Source organism: Phyllopteryx taeniolatus, chromosome 8 (genome assembly GCF_024500385.1).
Source record: "Phyllopteryx taeniolatus isolate TA_2022b chromosome 8, UOR_Ptae_1.2, whole genome shotgun sequence".
NCBI lineage: Eukaryota > Metazoa > Chordata > Actinopteri > Syngnathiformes > Syngnathidae > Phyllopteryx > Phyllopteryx taeniolatus.
In genome coordinates, this window is record NC_084509.1 from 28,977,988 (window position 1) to 29,004,440 (window position 26,453).

The 26,453-nt window shown below is 43.0% G+C and overlaps 3 protein-coding genes and 1 long non-coding RNA gene across 5 annotated transcripts; 1 reads left to right on the top strand and 3 right to left on the bottom strand.

Moving 5' to 3' along the window:
- Positions 1 to 58: 58 nt before the first annotated feature.
- n4bp2l2 (NEDD4 binding protein 2-like 2) lies at positions 59 to 4,167 on the bottom strand. Its single transcript, XM_061782227.1, has 6 exons — positions 3,871 to 4,167; positions 2,768 to 3,579; positions 2,385 to 2,509; positions 1,796 to 1,884; positions 1,614 to 1,690; positions 59 to 413 (listed from the first exon to the last, which is right to left on the bottom strand). The coding sequence occupies exons 2-6, from the start codon at positions 3,577 to 3,579 to the stop codon at positions 251 to 253; spliced, it is 1,266 nt and encodes a 421-aa protein (XP_061638211.1). The 5' UTR covers positions 3,871 to 4,167; the 3' UTR covers positions 59 to 250.
- LOC133482266 (uncharacterized) lies at positions 3,496 to 4,967 on the top strand. The gene is made up of 2 exons (XR_009789736.1): positions 3,496 to 3,670; positions 4,081 to 4,967. It is a non-coding gene; the product is annotated as an uncharacterized LOC133482266 (long non-coding RNA).
- A 2-nt stretch (positions 4,968 to 4,969) lies between these two features.
- LOC133482260 (breast cancer type 2 susceptibility protein homolog) lies at positions 4,970 to 15,915 on the bottom strand. Its single transcript, XM_061782217.1, is given in 18 exon segments — positions 4,970 to 5,403; positions 5,483 to 5,611; positions 6,022 to 6,129; positions 6,131 to 6,279; positions 6,373 to 6,511; positions 6,661 to 6,827; positions 6,898 to 7,099; positions 7,892 to 8,001; positions 8,194 to 8,341; positions 8,644 to 8,799; positions 8,921 to 9,236; positions 9,389 to 9,559; positions 9,815 to 10,023; positions 10,821 to 11,005; positions 11,071 to 11,390; positions 11,460 to 11,529; positions 12,169 to 12,267; positions 12,349 to 15,915. Coding segments are annotated over 18 exon segments (6,468 nt in total). The 5' UTR covers positions 15,770 to 15,915; the 3' UTR covers positions 4,970 to 5,034.
- Positions 15,899 to 25,425, bottom strand: LOC133482262 (uncharacterized). Of its 2 annotated transcripts, XM_061782225.1 has the most exons (11): positions 25,239 to 25,425; positions 24,945 to 25,049; positions 24,390 to 24,629; positions 23,640 to 23,700; positions 23,509 to 23,561; positions 23,147 to 23,175; positions 22,945 to 23,056; positions 22,812 to 22,867; positions 22,624 to 22,714; positions 18,529 to 19,104; positions 15,899 to 17,588 (listed from the first exon to the last, which is right to left on the bottom strand). In XM_061782225.1, exons 2-11 carry the CDS (start codon positions 24,976 to 24,978, stop codon positions 16,036 to 16,038), a joined length of 2,805 nt encoding a protein of 934 aa, XP_061638209.1. In that variant the 5' UTR covers positions 24,979 to 25,049; positions 25,239 to 25,425; the 3' UTR covers positions 15,899 to 16,035. The 2 variants fall into 2 exon arrangements, with proteins under 2 accessions (XP_061638209.1, XP_061638210.1); XM_061782226.1 differs by lacking the exons at positions 23,147 to 23,175; positions 23,509 to 23,561; positions 23,640 to 23,700; positions 24,945 to 25,049.
- Between the last annotated feature and the right edge of the window lie 1,028 nt (positions 25,426 to 26,453).

The following is a 26,453-nucleotide window of genomic DNA, read 5'->3' on the forward strand; positions in this document are numbered from 1 at the left end:
GACAACAACAAAAACTCAAAGCTTTTCATGGATTCAAAAACAGTGAGAACAAACCGACTGACTGTCATCTTGTTTTCATTGAAAAAATAGAGCTTGAATCACATTGCCTTGAACAAATACAAGACATCATTCATTCATGTTATAAAAAGGAGAGAACGTCAATTTACAAAAGCTGTACGAAAACACTTGCTTTTAAAGAGCAAATGAGTGTGTCTTTAAAAAAAAAACTGTCGTCAGTGAAACCCCGGTTTTAGTATCTGAACGAGGCTGTGTCTTTCCTGAGCTCCGTTTGGCGCCCCTGCTGGACGTGTTGCGGCTCCCGCGAACTCAACACCACATCCACCGAGATGGGGTACGAAAAGCGATCCAGCATCTGCGCGATCTTCTCCTGAGGCACGCCGTGCTTGTTCCTCCTTTGAGAAGAAAAGAGCATTTTGTTGACTGTTGTCCGGACCCACACGATGACACGCAAACTCCGATTACACAGACTGCTGGAAATGGGCAAAATGGCGGCCTTCAAACAAAATGGCAGACTTCCTGCGTTTTTTCAGGCACGGCTTCTTGAGACTTTTTTTGTGGCTCTACTCATGATCGAAACGTTTACCAAATTTCATGGTGGTTTTAGAAGCTGAATTTGATTTTTTACATTGAGTCCTACGGCGAGATGAAAATGGAAATATTTGTCAGTTTAGCTGGTCCAGAATAACCCCAAAATGGCCGCTTCAAAACAAATTTGCAGACTTCCCATGTCTTTTCTGGCCTGAGACTTTTTTTTTTAAATATATATATATATATATAAATGGCGGCACGGTGGCCGACTGGTTAGAGCGTCAGCCTCACAGTTCTGAGGACCCGGGTTCAATCCCCGGCCCCGCCTGTGTGGAGTTTGCATGTTCTCCCCGTGCCTGCGTGGGTTTTCTCCGGGCACTGCGCTTTCCTCCCACATCCCAAAAACATGCATTCATCGGAGACTCTAAATTGCCCGTAGGCGTGACTGTGAGTGCGAATGGTTGTTTGTTCCTATGTGCCCTGCGATTGGCTGGCAACCAGTTCAGGGTGTACCCCGCCTTCTGCCCGATGATAGCTGGGATAGGCTCCAGCACGCCCGCGACCCTAGTGAGGAGAAGCGGCTCAGAAAATGGATGGATGGATATATATATATATAAATAAATGTATCCATGACAGAGATGCCTACCAAGTGAAACTGACCTCTGGCTAAAATTTCCCCCGAAAAAAATCCAGGTTGCAGCACCGAGCCATTTTATTGGGGCTCAGTCTAATTACTACATTGGGGAACATCTGCAGCCAATTGACACCCACCAAAAAAGGTTTGTAATTGACTAGAGATGCCACTAGATGGTGGCACTTTTGTCCCACTAGACCAAAAAATGAACAAGCGAAGCACTTTCAAAATAAAGGCTTGGCATCAAGATGTCACCCATATATTAAAAATGGCTTTGATCTTAGCACAATCACAGAGAATGAGGAAAGGTTCCTCCAAAAATAAATCAGCAAATACAACAGGTTTTTGAGTATTAGAAAGACCTCTTTTTGGCGTTCTGTTTGACTTAACACACTCAAAAGAAACAATTTCAAGAAAACAAAAACATTACTTCTCCAGCTCCCAGGGATCATACTTCCAGCTGGTGTTTGGTTCACAAAAGTCCACTCGATATCCTCTCTGTAGGGCCTGCGGGGGGGGGGGGGGGGGATTTTATGGACAAAAAAAAAAAAAAAGAAGATAATTGTCATCCAATCACGAGCAGGGAACACATTACAACGAGAAACTACTTACCATTTGGACGTAAGGTTTCATCTCCCAGGCCTGCAGGTTGGTGTTGTCGATGATGACGGGAGAGTGGCCGTCGTGCATGGCGTCGCTAGCTGGAAGGCAGACCGACATCAGCGTGGCTTGAAAGGCGCCCAAAAGTACCACGGAGCAAACTTACAAACAATTTTACAAGTTAACTCGCACGCTTTAAAAAAAAAAAAGCCCGTGTCAACTCTAGCTGACGCAATACACTCTATTGGCACCAAAGTATTAATTGGTGTCAAGGAAGTATGCTATTAAGTGATATATCTGGACTGAGAGACTAGCATCTTTGTATGTTGGGGAGGCGCTAAGTTCAGCCTGGATTGTTAGTGGAAGTTACAGAGACTCTTTGCCGCAGATCCAAGTACCCGTGCGTTGCATTTTTTTCCCCAAAATGGAATCCTCCGGAAGCCATTTATTTTTAAGGGGTACTGTATAATGAAGTGCTTTGGGATCATCATTTTTGGTGACTATATGTTTGAAACATTATTTTTGACATTCTAAATGAGTAATAAAGATTTCAAAATGAACCATTTTTTTTGGCCCACTCCTACTTTGTAAAGCGTCTCACCTCTTCTGTGGTTCCACTCGTGCGCCTCTCCGAGAAGGCCCGGCTCGTAGCGGTATCCGCCATTGTGGGCAAAGTAGTCGTCTGTGCTGAGGATGAGGCCGCTGGGACCGGACAACAGCAACTCCCTGTCAGAGATATTTGGAAAAAGTCAACAAAGCGTCGCATACTCAAGGGTTGGATTTTGGCAGGGTATACACATACCGACAATTGGATAAATATGAGCATTTTGTCCCCCTTGCGATCAAAGTCAACAGCGGCCTGATTTCTCGAAAAGGTTACCACGAGTCATTCTGAAGTGAGTTTGTCGCTCACGTTTTTTTTTTTTTTTTCAACACGGCTCGAGATGTTCAAAATCGGCATCTGCGTACCCGCTTAAGACGTACCTCGCCATTGTTGTTTTGCCCGAGCCTGGTAGTCCTCTCATGAGGATGAGCACCAAAGACGAAGATTCATCAAAGAGTCCGTGGCAATGCTGTCGCCGGGCTTCATCTTCATCAAAATGACATGGCGGTGGGTCCTGGGGCCAACCGGCATCATAACCGCCACCTTCACCATAGTCATCAATCCTGTTGTGATGGTTATGATGAGGGGCCGCCGAGAAGCCGGGGAACGGCGGGAATCGAGGCGGATAGTGCTGGTCGCTGGTGGGATGCCCGTGGCGGGGTGGAGGGAAACGGGGCGGATTTAGGAAAGAAGGCTGGCGGAATCCGTGGAAGGATCTGCGATCTGGTGGCGGGTGGAAGGTTGGAGGAGGATAATATGGAAGATGATTCCAAGAAGTTGAGTTGTCAGGCCTCGGAGTGGAATATGGATGGTTTTTGTACCAGTGAGGCCAAAAATGATGCTTTTCTGGACGTCTCCTTTCGTCCTTGGGAAGTTTTTCTAGCGGTTTAATTGTGTCCTCGTCCTTTTCTGGAGGTTTGCTTGTGGATGTTGTTTCCGGTTGGACGAAAGCGTCCTGTTCCCTCTCAGCTTGCCCGTCAATGGCTTGGAGCTCTTTGTAAAACTCACTCAGCGAGTCGTCAATGTTCTTCTCTGGGGGGCAGGTGGGACCAATGAAGGCGGTGCTTGTGAGTCCCACCTCCTTTAAAACACGTTGCACATCTGTAGCCTCCTTGACGACAGCTTCACTCTCTTCGCTGTCCACCGGAGCATCGCTAGAATTTTGGCCGCATGAGGGAGCCGCTTGAGACATCTACACGAGACAGTAAAGAAAGGAAAAGGGGAAAAAAACACGCTCTTTTCATTTAAAGTAAATCTGCATCTAGATTTTCATAAATCGGCAGGTAATTCAAAATTGACTAGGTTGTTTAGTTTCCTACTTGATTAGGGCGCCTGTCATTTAGAAGTACATTTTTGTGGCTGTACGTACAAGCTAGCTAGCTGAAGGGAGAGTCAAGTCAATGTTAAAACAAACGGCCACGTTAAATAGCTAAAATGACAACATAAAACGACTGTTACGGTTTAAACCATCAAACGTACTTACCTCGATTTACGTGATTACATAAAACGGAAGAACAGGAGGGAAGACGGCTAACTGCCACATTGCTAATGCTAATTCAGTGTTTACGGATGTGACGTTAAAATGTCTTTTACGTTACAAGTGTAGTTTGAATGAAGCGTGCTGCGACACCTAGAGGCCGGGAGGGCACATTGCATATTTTCATTCATTCGTTTTTTGGTTTTTTTTCCTCAGGAGTTGACGCGCTGTGGCGACCCTTAACGGGACAAGCCGAAAGGAAAAGAAGCCGTTTCTTTCACTCGTCTCCCCCCACCCTGCAAATTACGGTTGATTTGAGGTAAAATAGTTGAATTATAAATATGTATTGTGTGCGTTTTTTTACATGACAGTAAGCAGCTGCATGCAGTTGCGAAGGCACCTTATGTTAGATGTACAGTACCAAGTAGTACTTAATCCAATTAGCTAAACCAAGGGACGATGATATTAGTTGCATTTCTTTTAAATATTTTACTCTGTATTTTCTTTAGTTATTACTTTTATTAACATAATACTTGCTGAAAAACATCCTGGCTCAATTTTATTTGTAATATTTCTCTTAAATGTCAAATGGTGTTGATTATTCTCTCCTCCTGCATATGCATCTCATTTTAATTAATATTCCTGCATTGAAAGACAAATGTCAACATTAATTAGCCTTGACATTTTTTACAGTCTTTCACTTGCCCCCCCCCCCCCCCCCCAAAAAAAGTCAAGTTTTAATTTCCCAGTACAATAAAATAGATGTGGAATATAACTTTGTTGCTACATCACCTTATATTAGATTTGGGAAAGGAAATTCTATTAAGTGCATTATACTCTATTAATCAATTTATTTGAAATGTAGTATTTTTCTATTAATTGTAATATTCAACTTAATTTTAATCAATTGCATTATTATGCCTTTTGTATTTCATCAAATACATATTTGATTGCAACTCATTTATATTAAAGCTAGACTGGCAGAAGAGCAGTATGCCTTTTAGATACTAACCTGTATATGCATGATTATTTTGATGCGTCCATTATACGTACTAGAGCGGCTCCAGGACATACTTGGCAAATAAAGATGATTCTGATACTGATACAGTGACTCAGACCAATTTTTCTTTTTAAACTTGTGGTTCACTTCTATAATACAGTAGTTTACAGTTACAGTGCGTTATTGACACGTAAGGCCTGCGTATCAATCATAGCGAGCTCTTGGTCGTTCACCCACTCCTCCTCGGATGGGCCTCCAGATAGCGGTGTCGGTGTTGGGGTGTGTACAGTTTTTAAAGTGCAAAGCACGGAAGTTCTCCGAGGACAGTTGAAGGTCTTCTTGACAGAGGGCGAAGCGGCCGGGCCCAGGCGGAACAACGGCGGGGGAGACGGCACGCGAGACAGGTAGTCCATCGCTCGCTTCCTCTTCAAGCTTCTTGGGTCTTTCTCCAATGAAGGAGGAGCGTTGGCTGGCGGGTGAAGGTTCCTGCTTACTGGAGTGAAGCGGCCCAGGCTTCTGATAGGCTGCTGAGGTGTGGTCTGTTGAGGGTAACGCCAGTTAGAAAGTTGCAGCAATGCAATTTAGCACAAATGATTAAAAAAACACTAACAAACTCACAGTCGCCCTCATGTGTTGACTTGTGGGAGTTTTAGGAGGCAGAGTGGGAGAGCTGGCGGAACTCCACAGGTTACACTTGAGCACCTGGGAAAGTTTGTCCTCTGCATGCACAAAGAAGTTCTCTTGTTCCTAAAATACACACGAAAACAATTCTGAGAATAACTACTGCACAAGAAATGTATGCACAGGTGACTAGCGCGTATTTCAGGACACCTGCATTTTCAGCTATCTACCCATCTAACCTAACCTTACCTAAGCTACTTCTTTAACCGAGCTATCCATTTTACCCTCTGAACATAACTAACCCCCCACCCATCCAGTCTACATAATCGATCTACCCAGCAATGCATTATCTAACCTGGCTAGCCATTTTACTCATCTACTTATATTACCTGCCCATCTAACCTACCTTCCCCTCTGACCATCGCTCTACCTACCCAAGGACCCACCTACCCATATGACCGATGCATCGACTCATCAAAAAATGTCCTTAAGCCTATGTAGTCGCTGTTCAGACATGGACGCCCATCACTCTGTACCCGTAGAAGGTTCCTGAGTTGTCCGAGGGCCTGTTGGAGATGCGCTTCTTTGGGGTTGGCGGAGAAGACGGTGAGGTCTCCCGCATACACGACAGGGGGTGGGCCGGACGGATCGGCCCCTCAGCTGCAGGTTGCTCAGAGCCAGTAGCGCGCCGGCTTTCACCACGTCCGCCAGGCCGGCCTGAAGCAGGCTGCTGAAACAGCGGACCTTCACAAAGTTCACCTTGCAGTCCACCAGGTAGAAGGCAGGAGAAGCACCTGAGGAGATGATTTTAAGGGGGGGGGGGGGGGGGGATCATCACTGAAAGTCAGCTGAATTGAAGTAATTAAAGAAAAAAAAAAAGCACAGACCTTGTCCATCAATCACACTGACAACGCAGCCAGTCAGATCAACCTCTCCACACACACGATTAAATTCTAGGTTTTGAAGATCCACAAAGTTGGTAGACACTCTAGGTTGAAAGCACGATGATAAGCGTTCTGGAGAGGTCTGAATAGAAAACAAAAACAATCAGTTATTTAGCTCTGTGAATAGCTCCCTAACCATCTAACCTGCTTACCTAGCTACCCATGCAACCCACCCATCTGTCCATGTAAGCTACTTTCCAACAGCTACATGAATGAATGAATGCTGGTCACCTGAAGGTCCTGAAATTGTGTTTTCTTGGTGGCGGTGAGCTGAAGCGTGGCAGCACCGCCACGCTTCTTCCTGTCCGACGTGGACAGGTTATAGACTTTGTATCGACGACCTTCCTTTAATAGGGCCTGCAGGTCCGACGACGGACACCAAAGATTCAACTGGTAAACTTAAAAAAACAACAACATTGTTATTAAATGTGATCTAAGCAGGCGAAATAATACAAGATGGTGGCTCACTGTTGCCAGTGGGATTCAAAGAGTCCGCGACGCAGAGTCTCCAGACAGGGGTGACGTTTCTCTGAGGGTAGCTCGCTTGGCCGTCGTCCGCATTTTTCTCGGTAGCGCGTCGGTAGCGAGCCTGCATTTCCGCCTGTTTTTTTTCCAGCAGCGAGCGGCGGTAAGCCTGCAGAGTCTCCAGCTGCTGCTCGCTCAGATGGGCCTGGAACCCAGGAGTCAACAGCCATATCTTTATTTACTGGGTGGGCCTAGAGTAACTAGGCGATTGAAAAATAATAATTGTGACATTCATATTGCGATTACAATTTCTTTTAAACAAATGATACATGGGGAAATGAAAGTAAAATCTTTCAACATAAAGGTAACAACAGTCAAGTTGACTGACCATTTGGAAATTAAGAAATAAGACCAAAAAAAGTGTCTGTTATGACTTCAGTGATACAAAAGAATTCTATAGGCAATTTCTAATGCTTAGTTACTTTTCACCCACCATGAATATTTACTGTTCGTATCCAGCTACCTACCCATGTACTTAACCTTCCCAGCTAACAGACTCCTCGTACCTACCTACCGACCCATCTCACCTTCACTTCCTAACCATTTAGCCTACCTTGCTATTTAAAACACCTACCTAACCTCCCCAACTAACCCACCTAACTTGCCTACCCATCTGACCCTCAAAGTACTTCATCTCGCCTACCTACCCCTCTAACCTACTTAGCTGACCTGTATATCTACTGTACCTATCTACTCACCACTACCTACCTTACTAAATGCACATAAAAATCAAAACTCGTGCTTTTCTACCGTCAAGGTACACAAAGTGCTGAACGCAGTCTCCTCATTCACCTGCTGATAACCCACAATCAGGAGTAACTGGGATTTCAGTTCATTGCTCAAGGACACTTGGACATGGTCACAAGGGCTCAGGATCGAAGACCACAACCGTCGGGTAGAGAGACGACCACGCTACCATTTGAACCATGTTTGTTACCTCCAGTCCAGCTAGGTCGTCCCCCACTGCTTCGTACAGCTCCTCCCCGTCCTGCAGACCTCCAATATCCCGATGCCTCACAGTCCGTCTTGCGAGTTGACGTTTGCTCTCTGCAAATGACCACAGTTCAGTTTCCTCCTGATACGCTTTGTTTGTTTGTTTCCTCAATTGGGGTACTGCACCACCACTGTGGTTGGTAGCCCCAAGGAGGCCTCCCAGAAAATAAGAAATTGTACATTTATTGATGACGAGCAACACCTTGCAGGACAGAAATAAGCAGAATGGATGGTTGTCAGGTGTACCCTTGTCCTCCTGTTCAAACTCCGCTTGTATCTTGGCGTAGAGGAACTCCATGGCATTCTGCTTGTGGCTGTTGTAGCGAGCCGCCTCCTTCTCTTCGGCGCGGGCCGAGCGGAACACCACGCCTCCATCATTCTTCCTCTCCATCCACTGGAAATGCATTCGTGCAAACAAATCAAGGATCTATAGACCAGTGATTTCACTTGACTGATCCAAAATGTTTTATTTCCTTTGTGATTTTGTTTCTATTTCTATGCCAGGGATGTATGGTGACAAGCAGAACAATTACATATTCCTCTCCATGGCAGAACATTCGTAACACATTAATTTGTGAGTAAACTGAAACAAGATCATCATTATTTATACTGTTTGTCGGCGTATGGAAATGTATCCACTGTAAAGTATATGCCTTGGCTCACTAAAGGTTGAGAAACACTGCTTAGGATGAGTACCTGTACGGGGTAGCTTCTCAGAACCACAATGTCCACGCATCCGACAGGTCCACCGTTGCTGTACAGCGAGGCCAGAGGAAGCAGGAACGGCCGAGGATCCTTGTAAAATCCAAGTTTGGCGTCCCATCGGGCAGGTCTGCTGCTGTTGGCAAAAATCTGGGGTGGGAGACAAGATTTTGTTTCCGTCAAGAGTCACTAACGGACTGAAATCCAATCAACATACTGCATTTCTTTGCCTTGTGCATGAATGGCTCTATGCAAATTAACTTGTCTTGACCTTAAGCATGAGCGATTCGGGCGCCTCCAGCGGCGTGCAGGGGTCCTGCGACCCCGCCAGCTGGGCACCGTGGACAATGAGCTTCCCGCCCGCGGCCAGTCGACCCTCACGAAGCAGGATGCTCAACGGCTCATCCAGCTGGGCTTTAATGGCGTACCAGCCATCTGTCAACCACACCACCGCGCAAGGGTTTCCCGCTTGGCCTCGTGAGACCACCCCGCAGACGCAGAGAACCAGAGCTTTCGCGGCTGTGTCGTCCTTTTCCATGATCTTCTTCAGAGCAGGCCGCCGGCTGTGGTCAACCTCCACGTCATATCTGAAACACACGAGATTCATTTGATGATCTATCCAATTTGTATGTTGCTTGTTCTAATTACAATTGCAGGTGAGCTGGATCCTATCCTCGCTGACTTTGGGCGAAAGAAGAAGTGTACCCAAGGAACCAAATGAAGGCACGGTCCTTCTCACCTGTACTTGAGCTGTAGTAGAACTCTCTCAGGTGTGAGGCAGAGGCCTCCCATTGTTTCCGGGAAGGATCTCTCCATGGAGGCCAGCTTCCACACAATCCACCTGTAGTGATTGAACACCCACTCGTCACTCAGCAGTTTGGGATCCACGCCAGGTGTGTCGCACAAGGCTCTGGAGGGGAAAGATCACATCCAAGTCATGATGTTGCTGAAGGCCATTTAAAATATTGCTACCTCAAGAAAACAAAAGGTTATGCAAGGATGTCAGTTTTATGTGATGATACATCACAATCAGAGCTTTTAAATGGCCCAAAGCTAAGTAGGGCAGAGTAATTGCTTTATCATGTTTGTTTTATAACCGCAAAGTGCTGGTCCCCATAAGTAGGCAATGATATGACATATATGACATGATGTGTTGGCCACAAACCCCAGTTTGAGAACCACCGACCGAAAGAACTGCTCTCTGCCGGCCGTTCCGTCCCTGCTCGGAATTAGTCGCCCGCCGTCCGCAAGTTGAATGCTGCCTTCGTCTGCAAAGACATCCTTTTTGAAGAACAGCTCGAGAGGGAAGCGGAAAGCCTCTGCGGTCTCGCTGGTGATCTTGCACACGTGCCGATGCACGCCATATTCGTACAGCTACAAAAACAATGCCAGCGTGTCGTTAAGTTAAATCAAGTACGACGTAACCCAAAACTGTGAACAGCAATGAATAGGCCCTCACACACACTTTCATTGAGAACCCTTCCAAACGATGTTCAAACTTTGATACCATGCTCTGACCACATTAGATGGCTTAGTCAAAAATGTTTGGCAATCAGCCACGGAATTTATAGCAAATCAACTTCACAATCACGCTCTGCCCAAAATCTCAAGGAAAGGTTTGTCTTCAAGAAAATTGGAAATCTGTACCTAAAACATCTGCTTTAAACCAAAATGGAAGACTTACTGTGTATTTTTGGGAATAGGTTTTTAGACATTTTTGGTGAGTCTACCCATGATTGTCAACCAAATTTCATGTTGCCAAGTGAAACTCGCTTGGGGGTTGAATTCTAAAGTTTAATTTTTTAGAGCAAATCATTAAAACATCCCTACTAGCCCACACGCAATGGCGAAAACCTTTTCATAATTTTGCTTCGTCCCTCTCTCTTGTATGTGTGGTTCAAATTTGGTAGCAATCAGACAAAATCTTAAGGAAAAGTTATATGTTGAAGGATTCCTGGAAATTGCAAAAAATGAACTCAAAATGGACACTTATAAACCAAAAGTGTCATTCTTCTTTTTGTCTTTTTGGGCATGGCTTCTTGAGACATTTTTGTGGGTTTGCTCGTGATGAAGATACATAGCTTAGTATGGCTAAGTGACAGTGGCTTCGGGGGCTGAATTTTCAAAGGATTTCTAGTCAACTTTTAATAAAACGGTGGAGTGTAACTCACCTGTTTCTGGGTGTACTTGGCAGGAGGCCCCCCAGCCACCGCATCCTTTAAAAGAATCCTTGTCGCTCCCGAGGTTTTAGCTCGAAACAAGCTTCCTGGCAAAGGTCTTATAGTCTGGTGCTTCTTCTTCCTGATCCTCATGTCTTGCATGTCTCGTGCCAGCTCGACATTCTCGAGCGTCGTCCCTGTTGACACACGCAAACTGATGAATAATCTCGTGAGAAGTACAGAAAGTATCAAAAATGTTTACCTCGACTCCAACACCCATCAGCAGGTGGCCTTTCACTGCAGACGTGACCGGTGATACGATGGTCTGAGGTGCTTGTGTGAGGGTCCTCACTGTTTTGTGTTGTTTTAGTGTCGTTATTTAAGTGTTTCGTGGACCTCTGTTCGATCGCCGTTCTTTGTCTTTTGAACGGAGGAACAAAGGCGGGAGGCGTTTTTGTATTGCCGCTTCTCGAGCATGCCTCAGTCGCCTTGAAAAACGCAGGAGCAGAAGTCAACCCGGCCTTCGAGGGCTTCTGGTTCGTCCTTGGAGACGCGGAAGCCTCCACGTAATCCATTCCGTCTCTGTATGGTGAATAAATGAGCATGACGTGCGTGATGTACGTGTGATGGATGCCCAGGCTGGCAGCTCACCTGCGCGGCTTGGTGATGTTTGGATGAAGCAAGACATTGTACTTGAACGCTGGCCTGTCCTTCATTAGACCTTAGAAATAAACTCCAGTTACAAATCACATTTACTACAAGTACGTACAGTGGAATATCAAGTAATTCAACCAAAATGATCAGGAAAAGTATGCCATCACAAGGATGACACCTGCCGCAAATGATGCACCCCCCAAAAAAAAAATACATTTCACAGGAGCTCAACCCATGAATATACAACAAACTCTGATCTAAAAACACAACTTCAAACTCCTCTTACAATAAACTTTTTAAAATAGCTTAAAGATTATTTAAGATTCAGCAAAGTAAAACCAAAAACTCAACTGTCACAGGTAAACTTGCCCGCGGTGGATAACTTCTTTTTACAATTAACCAAGTCCTTTGTGGTGTGAACCAATAAGCGTTTGTCATTGGCCATTAAAGTTAAACCATTGTTTGTTTTTTTGCCTCAATAATAGTTAACTTAGTTTTACATGTAACATTGTTAATTCAAAAGTGGCTTGCCCAGTTAATAAAGTTAATAGAATTTCCATTATTTCCGATTCGAAGAATTGTTCAAAATCAGAACCAATTGCATGTGAATCAGTGTCCAAGAAAAGATTGTAGTGGACCACTGACGTTATGCTGTGTGAGTATAAATGTAGCAATATCATATAAATGTGAAGAATAAAGTAGTTACCATTGGGAGAACTTGTTTGCGGGCAAAGCCTCAATCCTCCTCGACTGTCAAGAGATCTGTCGAGCTCGTCCAGTAATCTTCTTTTTAGAGGAGGTTGGTCTAGAATATGAGATTTATTAAAACAACAGTTCATGCTTGTAAATGAAACCCACATCAGTTCCATGATGATCTAATCTTTACCATCCAATTCAGTGCCTTCTGCTGATCTTTTTCCACGCGTTTGCTCCTCTGCAGGCCCATGGGAGTCGTTCTTTGGCCGAGTGTTATCCAACGTCATGGCGGGTCCCGGGAGACTCTCATCCGCCAGTAAAGCTTTGGTACAGTCCAACGCTTCCTTGGCTAGAAACAACTGCTGCGTTTCAGTGCAGTCCGTCAGGTCGTGCGACTGGAAATTTACTACTGCAGGCTCCTCAGGTGTCTTATAAATTTCACCATCTAACTCGTCTGACATTTCCTGTCCACGAAGGTCGCCCCCTTCATGTGTCGTTGCTTCTGCAGCCGCTGGCTTTTTTTCTCTTAAAAATGCACTTTGACCTTGAGCAAGCCCAGACACTGAAGGCACGCTAAAGGTCATTTTCAGTGCGTCTGTTTGGACACCTTGATTGAGGCTGATGTCATCAAAAAGAGCTTTTGCTTTGCGGAGGGCCTCAGCGGAAAAGGACACAGGTTTCCCACTGGCTGCATTGAATCCACAAGTCATTATTTTGCTCGGTTTCACTCTTGTTTTATCATTCTGCTCCTCACACTCCCTCAGGAGGTTTTTTGCTTTCTTGTGAGCCGCAGGTGACTGGAAGCATACGCCTTTGTCCGTGAAGCTTTCATCCAGCAGGGACTTTGCTCTCGCTATCGCGTTGTGAGACACGAGTACTTTTTTCCCACTTGCTGTATTCAATCCACCACTGCTGGATGTACATGCATAGGGTACATCTGCTGTGTCTTCGTGAGATTCGGTGAAAAAGGATTTTGCCTTCGCGAGCGCTGCGGAAGACATAGAAACTCTTCTGCCGCTGGCCGTCTGGAACCCAACATTTTGCAGATCGTCCCGTTTGGTGTTTTGCAAACTAGTGTTGTGGAGGAGCTCCAAGTTGTTGCTCTCAACGTCATTGAAGAGAGATTTGGCTCTGGTCATTGCTTCATCAGAGACAGACACACTCTTCCCACTAGCAGTACAGAATCCGCCACCAACACTCAGAGAAGAACAAACGTCCAATGACCGAGTTGCATGGTTTTCCAGGTTGTTATGAGGCCCTATGTTTTTGTCCGCAAATGGTGCACCATTCACATTTTCAAACTTGAACGCATTTATTCTCACTTCTTCACTTCTTGTTTCCTTGTCTTTTCCTGACATTCCATCATTACTGTCCATCCTGTCTTGCAAGTAATTATCTTCTTCTCGAGTTGCTTTGTTAGGTACAGAGGTCTTTTTGTTTGTCTCACCTGCAATTAAAAAAGAACCATCTAACGTCTCTTCGCTTGCAGTATTTGCTCGTTTTGCGTCATTTGTATTCACAGCTGGACTCTCTGAAGTGGAGTCGAGGTTGTCAAAGAGAGAGTTAGCTGGCATCTCGCTAGCTAGGAACTCACTTTTTTTCGACAGTGGATAACGGGATGGATGTTCCTCGACTGTATCATAATCATCAAGCAAGGATTTTGCTTTAAGAGCCATGGAAGAAATAGCGACTTGCTTGCCTCCTGCGGTCTGGAATCCACCAGTATGATGGTCGACACGTTCGACTCCTGAGAAGCAGCCGTGTTTCATTTTTGTGCTCAGACCATCGTCGCGGTCTTCTTGCAAAAGGTGTTTGGCTTTTTCAATGGCCACTGCAGACACAGATACCTTCTTTCCACTGGCAGTAGAGAATCCACCACCACTTGGGAAAGAAGCAACAAAATCCAAATGGTTTTCGTGTTTGTCGTGATGCTGTACGTTTTCATTTTCCATGGGATAGTTTAGACAATTTAACTTCACCTTCAAACCAGAAACAGACAGACTCTCCGAAGTGGGGCCGACCTTGTCAAAGGCAGAGTTGTCTAAAAATGACAGAGGCTGTTCGCTAGCAGACAGGAACTTACTTTTTCTTGCTGGTGCATCAAGGGGTGGCTGTTCCTCGACTGAATCACAATCAAGTAATGAATTTGCAGCATTCTTAAGTGCAGCGACTCGTTTGCCTCCGGCAGTCAGGAATCTGTGGTTAATGCGCTCGACTCTCAAAAAGCTTCCGTGTTTGGTAGAGTCATCCTCGTGGTCGTCTTGCAAAAGATGTTTGGCTTTTGCCATGGCAGCGGTGGACACCATTACTTTCTTCCCACTGGCTGTACAGAATCCACCGCCACTCAGTGATGAAGAACCACGCTCCAAAGATGGAGTTCCATGATTTTCCAGGTTGTTATGATGATGTATATTTTTTGTTTCTAGAAATGGTCCAGCATTCATGTTTGGCCCAGCCATCTTCTCCATGTTTGTAGCATTTCCTGGTTTTAAGCCAGAAGTCTTTGCAGCTGGACTCTCTGAAATGGAGCAGAGGTCAGCCTTGGCTGAAAATGATACTGGATTCCGGCTAGCTGAAAGGAACTCACTTTTTCTTGAAGCTGGATAACAGGCTCGCTGTTTTTCAATTGCATCCCAATCATTAAGCAAGACTTTTGCCTTCTTAAGAGTCGCAGAAGAAACCACGAGTTGCTTGCCTCCAGCTGTCTGGAATCCGCCAGACCGACAGTCAACACGTTCGAATCCTGAGAAACGTTTGGGTTTCATTTCTGAGCTGAGGTCATCCTCGTGGTCTTCCTGCAAAAGATGTTTGGCTTTTTTCATGGCCGCCGCAGATACGCATACCTTCTTTCCACTGGCAGTAGAGAATCCACCACCACCCAGGGAAGCAGAACCAACCTCCAAAGATGGATTTGCATGGTTTTCAGAATGCTGTATTTTTTCTTTTTCCACTGGATATTTTGAGCCATCCTTCTCCACATTAGTAGCATTTCCTCTTTTTGCATTAAACGCCTTTACACCAGAAACAGACTGACTCTCTAAAGTGGAGCAGAGATTGTCAAAGAAAGACTTGTCTGAAAATGACCCAGGCTTCTCGCTATCTGACAGGAGCTCACATTTTCTCTCTGGTGGATAACGGGATGGATGTTCCTCGACTTCATTACAATCATCAAGCAATGATTTTGCTTTCTTCAGAGCAGCGACGGAAACAGCAACTTGTTTACCACCTGCTGTCTGGAACCCACTCGGCCGACGGTCAACATGTTTGATTCCTAAAGAGGTTCCACATTTCACTTGCTCGTCCTCATGCTCTTCTTGTAAAATATGTTTGGGCTGAGCCATGGCCTCAGCAGATAAAGGTACTCCCTTCCCACGCGCTGGGCGGAATCCAGCACTGCTGCTCAAGTAGCTATCGATAGAGGAGACAAGATTCGGTGAAGCCGAGGATGACAACGCTGGATTCGTTAAAGGCTTACTTCCCACAAGGTGTTGTTCATTTTCATGAATACAGTTCTCGAAGACAGCATTTCCCCTTTGCATCGCTTTGGGCGAAATCAAAATCGTTTTCCCACTGGCCATTTGGAAGCCACCTTGATGCATAGCTGCCTGCATATCACCAGTACTTTTTGGAGAGCTTTGAACGGGTTTGACCGATGAAAGGAAGCCTTGGCTGTCTTTCAAATTATTCTCTTTCTGAGAAGTGCTCTCATGCAGAGTTCGCCTACAGTCTTCGCCACTTGGCTTGTGTGCTGAAGTACCCCACTCCAAGTCATGCAATAAATGTTTGGTTTTCTTCAGACACTTTTTGGAAACTCTCATGACACCTGCTTCAGCTGTTTGAAATCTGTTAGAGATTGTTGCTTCTTTTTTCAAAGGTTCTAGTGAGGTTCCTTTGCCACGTTGGGTTCTTCGTGATTTGTTTTATCGTTTGACATAAAGACTATTTTCTCATTTGCCTCTGTGCAAAAGCTGTCGTCGAAATTAATACTGGACAGGAAGTCAGGGTCGAGGTCTTTGCCCACTTTAGGTGAAGAGGTGGAACCCTCTTGACCCAGTTGTTTTACCTTTACAGTTCTGAACTGCGTGAATTCAAACTGGCTGTCTTCCTCTTCCAGGAGGGTGCACAGCTCCTTCACATCAGCCTTCTCGGAGGCAGTCAGCTGGCAGTTGGCCTGGTTGAGTTTTTGGCCTAACGGGGCAAAAGCAAAGGCGGGATTTTCCACTTCAGCGTCGAGGTCGTATTCAATGGGCTGATCAGCCTGACATGCGACTGCGTTCATATTTCCAGGACTTTTTGGACCATTTTGAAGCTGTTTGATTGATGAATAGACGCTTTGAAGTGACTCCTCTGTGTCGTAAAGTTCAAATGCCAAAGAGACGTTTTTAGAAACTCTTATCAGTCTGCTTGGGGCAGAAGAAGGCATTGCAGGAATTTCCTCTTTGGCATGCCAGCCGTATCTGATGTGTTGATCAATCTGACATGCACCAGTGCTCATGTTTCCAGGACTTTTTTTAACTTGTTTGATAGACGAAGGGAAGCCTCGTAGTGACTCCTCTGTCTCGCTACTATTTTCATCATCTTTCCACAGACACTTTCTTGAAACTTTTACCGGGCGGCTCACGACAGAAGATAGCGTTGCAGAAATTTCCTTGTCACAGACACTTTTGATTGGTTGCTGACCAATGGTCTCGTCAAAGAGGTGCTCTGCTTTCTGTAGGTTGGCTGCTGATATTTGTATACCTCTGTTGGAAGCCGTTTTGAAACCTGTCAACTGTTTTGAGAGAAGATAAACAGCTTCATTCTTTTGGGTCTTTTCGCAATCTCTGGATTGAAGTAAAAGTGGAGGGCAGGGTAAGTCTGCAGGACTGCAGAGTAGCTGCGCTGATGTATCCTTGGCGTTGGTGACTGTTCCAAGTGAAAGCTCCTCCAAACACACCTTGCTTTGTTCTCTACTTGTAGACTCTAAAGTGCACTGGTCGCTTGGATTGGGTTTCTCCAAGAAAGACGTGGTTACATGTGAGAAGTCTGCACTGGCTGACAGGAAACCGCTGTCACTCGCCACTACCTCAGCGACTGACTCGTCGAGGGGTGCTTCACGATGAACGCTTGCTTGCCTTTTGGCCTTTTGTCGAGCAACTTTCAACGCTGTAAGACAGGCCAATGGGGAGAAGCTGCAAGGAGGAGGAGGTGATGGTGGTGGTGGAGCTGCTTTAGGTGGTGCGCCCAGGTGGGACATTTGACTGAAGTCTTGCGCAAATGCTCGGCAAAGCTGCGACATGTCCAAATCCTGCGTGTTGGCTCGAAGCAAGGGAGGCAGCTTTTCTCTAGGGATATGTTCCCATTGTTGAAGCTCCTCCTTTCCATCGCTGATGTTGCAACCGCCTGCTTTGTCACAGGTTTTTGGCACCAGTGTAACAGACAGTTCAGGACCTGAAATAAAGTAAAAAACGTCAAAGAACATGGCATGGATTTTGTGAACCGTTCCACCCCTAATGTCTATGAGTAGACACAAAAAGGCTCAAGCCATGCTTGAAAAGACACAGGAAGTCAGCCAATTTGGTTTGAAGCAGACATTTTAGTGGTCCTCCTAAGATAAACTGTGCGAGAGATTTAGCCAAACTTGAACCACACATACAGTAAACCCCTGCCTTTTTGCAGTCACACTTTGCAATTCTGCTAGAAGTGTTATTACAGTTGTTATTCTATTATTTGATACCGTTTGTACAATATGTTTGTGTTATCCATTGCTCTCGCTCAATGTGTGTTCAAATGTGCTTATATTGTTTTATGAGCGGTTAAGAAACATGCGGTAAACGCTCTAAAAACATGCCTGGGGTGTATTTATATCGCAAATTTTACTTATCTCGGGCGTGATCTGCATCATAACTCCAGCAATGGAGGGAGAATTACTGTACTACATAGACGGGTGATATAAATTATGGAAAACTTGAATTTTTGGCATTGCCTGTGGGTACAGCATGGCGGAGAAGTTTGACAATTTGTCAAATAAAATCAGCCCGTGAAACCACTTTCACTTAGCGGCATGAAGTCTCGTAGTATTGTCTATCATGAGTATAAACAAAAAGTCTCAACAAGCCATGCCCAAAAAGAAACAAAGGCTGACATTTTTGTGTGAAGCAGCCATTTTTGGCTTAGCTTGACCATTTCCATCAAAACGAATTCGTCTCGGAGATTTTGTCTGATTGCAACCAAATTTCTACCACATCTACTACACAGACGGCAACAATACATTGTGAAAAATGTGGGTTTGTGTGATTGTGTATGAGCAGAAAATTGAAGCAAAAAGATGCACTTAATTGGACAGCAACGATTGTGTGTGTGTGTGTAACAAAGGGGTTTCCCGAAATACCTTGTTTGGAGTTGTTCTTCAGCGAGTGCTTCTCCTTGTCAATGGTGTAAATGAATTTGGTCTTTTTCTTTGTAAATCCAGCAGTGTTCAAAGATGGTCTAACTGGCTGGCCAGAATTACATTGACTCTTTGCTTGTGTTGAAGTAGATTTATCTTCCACTTGTGGCGCAACAGTGGTGGCGAGAATGTCCGATAAACTCAACGGTGACCACTGTGTGAGTCCAGTGTCTCCGCATTCAACTGGATGCTTTCTGCATAGCTCTTGATCAGATTCTCCTTGTTCAGGGGAGACAGGCTTGGACTCAGTTGAAACGTCCGAGGAGCTGCTGCGGCGTTCTTCTTGCCTCCTTTTCATTCTGTCGCCCTTCACCTTCCTCGGTACCGAATTACTATTGGTGAAAAATGTGTCCGGACTGTTTTCGGCATTGTCGAGAACACTGGCCACTGGGCTGCGGATCGCCTCGTCCTCGATGGTGTCCAGGACCTGCTTTCTCCAGATGCCGTCGCTGTGTTCCAGGGAACCGTGAGGGGGCCTTTGAGACGCTGGGTGAGGGTCAGCCTCTGGAGAATCAGATTCTGTTGATTGGAGGAGGAGCATTCCAGATAAATTTGCTGTAGTTCTTTGTATTATATTCAGGTTTTTCGGCCTAGAATCATTCTTCACACAAATAGTTACTGTAAGTACCAGAATCAGCTTTATTGGTATAAGTATGTTACAAGTCACACAAGGAATTTGTCTCCGGTAGTTAGAGCCACTACAGTACAACAGTAAACGGCCACTATGATGAAATATACATTTAGGACATAAAAAACAAGTGTGGAGAGAGCCACTGAGCAATGAAACCGTACCACTCGTGTGGTGATGCTGATATAATGGTAATTGTGCAAATGATTCAGAGTCCTCAACCAATTTAAAGTGCCTTAATAGTGTAGATTCTGAAAACGCTTGCTGGTCAGTGAAGAAAAAAGACACCAACCCGTTTAGTGAGAACTCAGCAGAATGGCACACCCACATTGGTTACGACATTTGATAAGTGGATACGTAGTAATTTCGGCTACTATGGTGTTGGTTTTGTTTTTGTGGTACATGGGACGTCCCACCCTAAATGATAAAACCCATTTTTAGATAGAAAATCACCTACCAACTGGACCAATATGACAAACCCAATAATAAAAAAATTTGAATCATTAACTCGTGTCAAAAGGAGTACAGCTGATGATCAAAATTGTGCGCATGGCCTCCAAACGCGGCAAAAAGGTTTAATATTTTGTGCCCCCCAAAATCAAGCTGCTTTAATCATAATTCCATATGCGGCTTTCACCAATGATGCTCAAGAGAATGGGCAGAATTGGGGATTTGGATATGACTGGTATGCAACTATAGGCTTTGGATGGGAACACCTCATTGGTGAAACAAGTTATGATTGGTCCAGTTGGTCAAAAAATAAATAAAAAATAAAAAAACAGCAAAATAACATAGAAAGGAGTTTAACCTAAGCAAAACGGCTTGTGTTATGTTGTGTATTGTATATTGTGTACTGTGTTATAGGAACAGTGTTAAACCAAAAATGCCATTGAAAACTTCAAAGAAAGGTGGACAAATTTTAATTTAATTTTAACAACATAACTACTGATGATTGGTTCCTTGTAAATCATGGGATCCTATATTTCCCGTAAAAGAAGCAGATAAACACAAACCGATGTTTTCTACTTTAGTAGCACCAAATAATTTCACTTGTATAAACATGATTAATAAAGGAAAAAAAAAATTAGGACCACTGAACGACACACAGTTAAAGTAATCTTAAAAGTCAAACCAAATTTTGTGCCAGTGGCACGGAGCGACATCTGGTGGTGGTGCGGAGATGATAGACTGTTTGATAGATTACCTAAAGATATATCTAGATTATGCGCTATTATCACTTAGATATTGCATGTGTCAGTATACCCTATGCCTGTTCAAGATTTAATGGAAAGGGCACCAATGTTTTTGTCCAATCTAAAAACATATACAAAAAAGAGATTTGTCATGGCAGGGGCAAAATAATCCAACATACATCAACGCCAGGTGTTCCTCGTGGGGGTTCCCAATCAATACAAATTGGGTGACCAGGTTGCAGGAGGATTTGAGTCTTTCATATGCTGGTGGTGTACGATTAATAAAAATGTTGATGGGATAAACTACATCCACTTCAATGTACAGAGATTAGGAAATTGGACTCAGAGTGGGTTGGAAGCTGTGCACGAGCAGCTCAAGGACGTTCCAAGGCCGCATAGCTGTCGACATGCTCCTCGCAAGAGAGGGAGGTGTTTGCGGTATGTTTGGAGAACAAACAATACTGCTTCAGATGGCAGCTTGACCAGAGCCATCGATGGTCTGCGGACCCTCAATCAACACTCCTTGTGGGACAGCTCGAATGGACGTTTTTGGTAAATATAAAACCCTAATTACACCAATATTGATATCAATTGCTGTTTTTGCAGCCATTCTGACATTATGTGGATGTTGTTGTATCCCATGCATTCTGGCATTAATCAGTAAATTAATCACCACAGCCATAACCCCGATGGAGAAATCGTATGGAGCTGATGTATACTGTATGATGATAATGATGATTATGATGATAATGATGATTTTGCTTTACCTGATTTGTTACCTGGTACAGATGATTACAATGTTTAAACTACAACATTCATATATGACAAGTTACTCTGAGTGTAAATGTATTTGTTTCATAAAAATGATTCTACAGTTAAAAATCGAAATGAAGTGACTGTAAGATGATATGAGAATTTGTGCAAATACATGATAAACAGGAGGGAAATGTTAGATAAATTGTAGAAGTTATCATTTATTTGCTTAGCTTGCATTAGTATAATGGACAATTTTAGATGTCTCGCCTTCAAAAAGAAGACTCAGCATCATCCGATGGAAGGGCGCCTGGACCAAGGACGTGATCGGATGTGGTCGGGTCGTGACAGGTGTTGGTTCAATATTATGTGTTGTGTCTTATTGTTTAGAATACTATGTCTGGGAAAAACCCTCTTATTATCAAATATTTTGTGTTGTGTCTTATTGCTTAGAACATTATGATTTGTAAATCCCTCCTATTTCAAATAAAAGCAGGAGCGAGGGGGGGGATTGTTTAGAGCGTGTTGAGAGACTGTGATCTGAACAATCTCCCATACGCCCTCCTCATGAGAAAAAGAAACCAGCGTCTTCATTCCTTTTGTGTCTATTTTTTATAATGTTGGGTAAGATAAATCCAACAGCCACTGAGCAATGAAACCGTACCACTCGTGTGGTGATGCTGATATAATGGTAATTGTGCAAATGATTCAGAGTCCTCAACCAATTTAAAGTGCCTTAATAGTGCAATGATCTAATACAGTGACAATTGTGCAGAGAATTCTCAAATATGATTGGCCAGTAGTCATCAACAACACGATATGACATCACTATTCCGTTAGCGTAGTTTAGCGACATATTACTACATGTTCCAACTTGCGTGCAAAATTTGGATGACGTCGACGCCGCAGAAACAGAACTGCCATAAACTGACGATCACCCGTACAGTATTTAAGGGCCGTCACAATCATTTTTCGGTACAGCAACATACTGAAAGACGGGAGTTCGGGTTCTCACAAGGGACATATTCGGCACTTACAGGTATGTCATACTTTGTTTTTTGTGCAGGTAGTTGGCCAAATTTCTTTCTTCTAACCTAAGTCAAGAAAGCGAATGCCGTAAAGAAAACATGTATGAAGTCCATTGAATGAAAGCATGAAATCATACAAAAATGTGTAGCAAAAATGGGAAAAAAAATGTTAGAAAACTGTTTGCTGTTTTGAAATGCTTCTAATCATGTAAAGTACACAGTTTATTTGCTTTCTATTTTATGCTGTTACTTTTTTTATACAGTGCAATACTGAGGGGTGCTATTTTTCTGAAAAAAAAAAAATTAAAATACAAGATTCTGTTGTTTTTTGGAGTGTTGGAACAATCCATTCATTTAAATTGGTAAAACTGATTGTCGTGACGGAATGAACTAAACTCATCAGTAAAAGGTACCACTGAAGTAGTATTACTCTTACCTTGTAGAAACACAGGTGGGTCATTGCTTGGCGGTGACGTCGCTCTATTACAGGATGCATTGGAAAGAGAAGGGAAGAGCTTCCGAACCAGCTGAGAAGAACAAAGGCCAGAAAAATATCATATAAATATTATCATTTAAGCTTATTTACAACAACAAGCAATATTGTAACTGGACACAAGAACTCACCACAACACTCTTGCCCACAGAAAATGTCACCGGGCAGGGACTTTCATCTGTTTTAGCTGCAGGATGACAAAAGCAACACGGTCGATGCAAAGCTTGCTACATTAAATAAGAATAAAATGTAATGGTTGCTTACATAAAATGAGTGTGGAAGGTAGAGCCGGTGGTGTATTGAGAGAACTGGTCCACGATATGTCGGGGTGAATGTTGGCGCCCAGGCTTTCGGAAATGTGTTGGGCGTAGCTGGCCTGCATCATTTAAAACAGGAGATTTAACTTTTTAAACTTTAATCTAATGTGGATACTGTAACATTTTATTTCTTGAGTAAATGGACTTACTGGGGACTTTTGTGGCGTGTTAAGCAAATCTGAAGATGGGGGGAAATTTTTTTTTTAAAGTGCATTTGGCTCAAACAACGAATTATAAAAAAATATGAAAATAAATTACATAAAAAAGGTCATAAATGCAATAACAAATACAATGAGATTTAAAGATTTAGTGGGTTATGTATGGTAAAAAAATAGATGAAATACAATAGGTCAATTAATTTAAAATAAATGAAAATATACATTTAAAAACGTGCATTTTGATTAAACAGTTAATTTAACAAAAGACTTAAAATTAATGTGTATGATCATGATGACAAGAATACAAATAAAAACAGTGCAGCAAATTTAAATAAAAAAAATGTTAAATTTACCAAAACAGCCCGGAGTTTGTGGCTGTGCATGTCCATAATTTAAACCTGGGAACCTGTGAGTTGGAATCATGAATTATGTTCAAATAATTTCAGTTAAACAAACAGCAAAGTCGCATCACGGCTTCCCTTACGTGTCTTTGGAAAGCCGAAACAAACATGGACTCCTGCCACTCCATGGCAGCGTTTCCTTCTCTAAAAGGAGGAAAACGTGCTCAATTTTCACACTTGGCCAAAAACAAAACAAAAAAAGCAAAAGCTAAGCAAAGCTTTAGTGTTGTTGGATGCGCAGAGATTAGCTTCATCAGAGTTAATGGTGTCCACTACACCGTGTAATTTGGTAGGATGGTGATGTACGTAGTACTGCCCCCATGACTAAAAATACAAGCAACGTCTTTTTTTTTTTTTTTTTAAACTGTCTTTGTATGCGCTTGCAGTTTTTCTTCACACTGGACCAACAGTAGGTGCTCAAAACCATAATGTGACACCATTGAAACCCCAATTTAAACCTGACAAGTTAAATCCCTAATCCTGGTTTGAGACCGCAAAACCTTACTCTGTCTTGACACCCTACTCCTGACTTGAAACCCCAACCCTGGCTTGAAACACTACTTTGAAACTCTAGCCCTGCTTTGATACCACAATTTGACAAATAGGTGATCGTTTATCGCTTTTTTCTTTTTTTTTTTTAAACTCGCTGATCGGCCCCAAAAATCGTGATCGTGGCTTGAAAATGTAACATGTGAAACCTTGAATCGGATTATTTGGGGTGGGGGGAATTTTATTTTAAGACCATATTGCCCTGCCCTATTTTATCTTCTCAAGACACCAATACAAAGTTAAGTACAAGCACACAAATAAACACAGCACGTCACAGCGTTTACCTTGTTGTTGGTCTTTGGCGTCCGGGGACACGCCATAAGCGCGTCTGAACACTTTAGGTGTTGAAAACTGTTGACTTTCTGCCGCAGCGGCAGCAGTTTTCCCCAAAGGAGTCTTGAATTTTCCCTCCTGGTTGGGACACAGTTGATCTTCTTGATCGTCTTGATCGGAGACGTTTCCTTCCCGAGAGAAGGCCCGTGTGGTCAACAACTGGAACCAGTCGCGGTCCACCGGTCCCAATTCTGTCATGAAAATAATAAGACTGATTGACTCATATGAAAGATGGTAAGCATAAGAAGCTAAACGTGAATGGCCGCAATGCAAACAAAAAGAGGAGCTGAAAGCGAAGATTCAACAGAAACCCATCTCATTTGAACTCAACTGTTGTTGTTTGACATTTTATTTGTTGTTGTCGTTTTGAGGAAAAAAAAAAAAAAAAAAGAACATGCTGTTTTGAATATTCAACTAATTATCCCGTGGAGTTTTGACGCTTTGTAAAACATATTTGATGGGCCTTTAAGATTTGAGTAAACCCGGTGTACTGTATGGTCGCGAACCTTTCCAGAGCTCCTCTGTCAAATGGTCGTACATGCTTCCTGGAGGTAAGAAATCCACTCCCTGAGGCTTAAATGCGCCCCAAAATTACAGCCTGTTCGGCACACCTGCGGGGGGACATTAGACATCAAATGAAGCGAAATTAAGAATCAACATATTTAAAATGAGGGGCTATCCGTCCTTTATGATCTTAAACAAATAAATAAATAAATAAATAAACACGTTTACGCTGTTAAGAAGCAAAGTTTTGGGCTGACTATTACTTTATAGAACGAGCTGAATTGGACTGTACTTACCATGACGGCGTGGGATAAACTTTCATAATTTCACAATTTTCCACATTGGGTGTCAAAGTTGAAGCCAAAAAAGCGTTGAAATGTGTCGAAGCTGCGAGCTAATGTGGAAATATTGACAACATTTAAGCTAGTTTTGGGTAAAATAAACCCCACGCGCCTCCCACATACCGGAAGGCCACAAACCTCGCCTTCAAAATAAGATTACGATCATGCCTAATGTGGGCACGCTAAACCGTCGAACGATCACGAAGTTGTCATTCTGTAACAAATTAGTCTCAGTGCTCTAACTGAATACAAATGAATGTATTTTGAAAATATCCCAATGAAATAAAACCGTTTATGTTGTTATTCAACGTATTAGCTTTAAGCCAGGCTGTTTAAGGGATTTAAAAACAGGCCTGCCTTCAAAATAAGAGTCTCAACGTGAAGCAATGAATTATTATTACTGCTACTACTACTACTACTAATAATAATAATCTGATAATTTAAACTAAAATATAAACAATACAATTTTTGTAGAAGGTAAAAAAATAATAGAAATTAATTTCACTTTTCAAAGGAATTTTTATTTTGAAAAGCTACAAAATAATATATTTAATACAAAATGAATAGCTAATTTTAATGGAAAAAATAATGTGTTTCATAGATAAAATAATATATTTAATAAATAACCAACTTCAATGAAACATAAAACTACGACTAAAAATAGTTAATGAAAATCAAAATAATTGAATAACAAATTTAATGAAGACCAAACAATTTCATGTTTTAAATAAATACGTTAAATAAAAACAATTTATAATAATAAAAAAAACTGGTTTGAATGAAAATACTGTATGTATTTTTTAAACAGATAAAATAATTCTGCAACCAATGAAACAAATAATGCTCCATGTTTTACCGAAATAAACAGAAAATAAATTTCTGATCAATTTGAACTCAAATAACATGTTATTCTTTGACTTGTTATAATAAGTGCAGTCTCCGAAGATCACCAATCACTGACAGCATAGGTGTCAAACTCAAGGCTCAAGGGACAGGTCCGGTCCCCCACATGCTTTTATGTGGCATGCAAAAGCAAATCATGTGCTTGTGTTTCTTGCTAAAAATACCAAAATTGCAAATTGTCTTCGCTTTTTAAAATGTTGAAATATTGCAAGCATTTTTGTTACCGATCCCCCTTTTAAAATACGATAATAGCTGAACAGTTTTAAC

Coding starts and splice junctions, on each gene's coding strand:
- n4bp2l2 (XM_061782227.1), bottom strand. CDS start 3,579: ATGTCTCAAGCGGCTCCCTCATGCGGCCAAAATTCTAGCGATGCTCCG. Junction 1,691..1,795: donor TGAAACCTTACGTCCAAATG/GTAAGTAGTTTC, acceptor CCCCCCCCGCAG/GCCCTACAGAGAGGATATCG. Junction 414..1,613: donor GATCCCTGGGAGCTGGAGAA/GTAATGTTTTTG, acceptor TTCTTCTCAAAG/GAGGAACAAGCACGGCGTGC.
- LOC133482262 (XM_061782225.1), bottom strand. CDS start 24,978: ATGTACGACCATTTGACAGAGGAGCTCTGGAAAG. Junction 23,057..23,146: donor ACACGCCACAAAAGTCCCCA/GTAAGTCCATTT, acceptor TAAATGATGCAG/GCCAGCTACGCCCAACACAT. Junction 17,589..18,528: donor GAAGAACAACTCCAAACAAG/GTATTTCGGGAA, acceptor ACTTTATTTCAG/GTCCTGAACTGTCTGTTACA.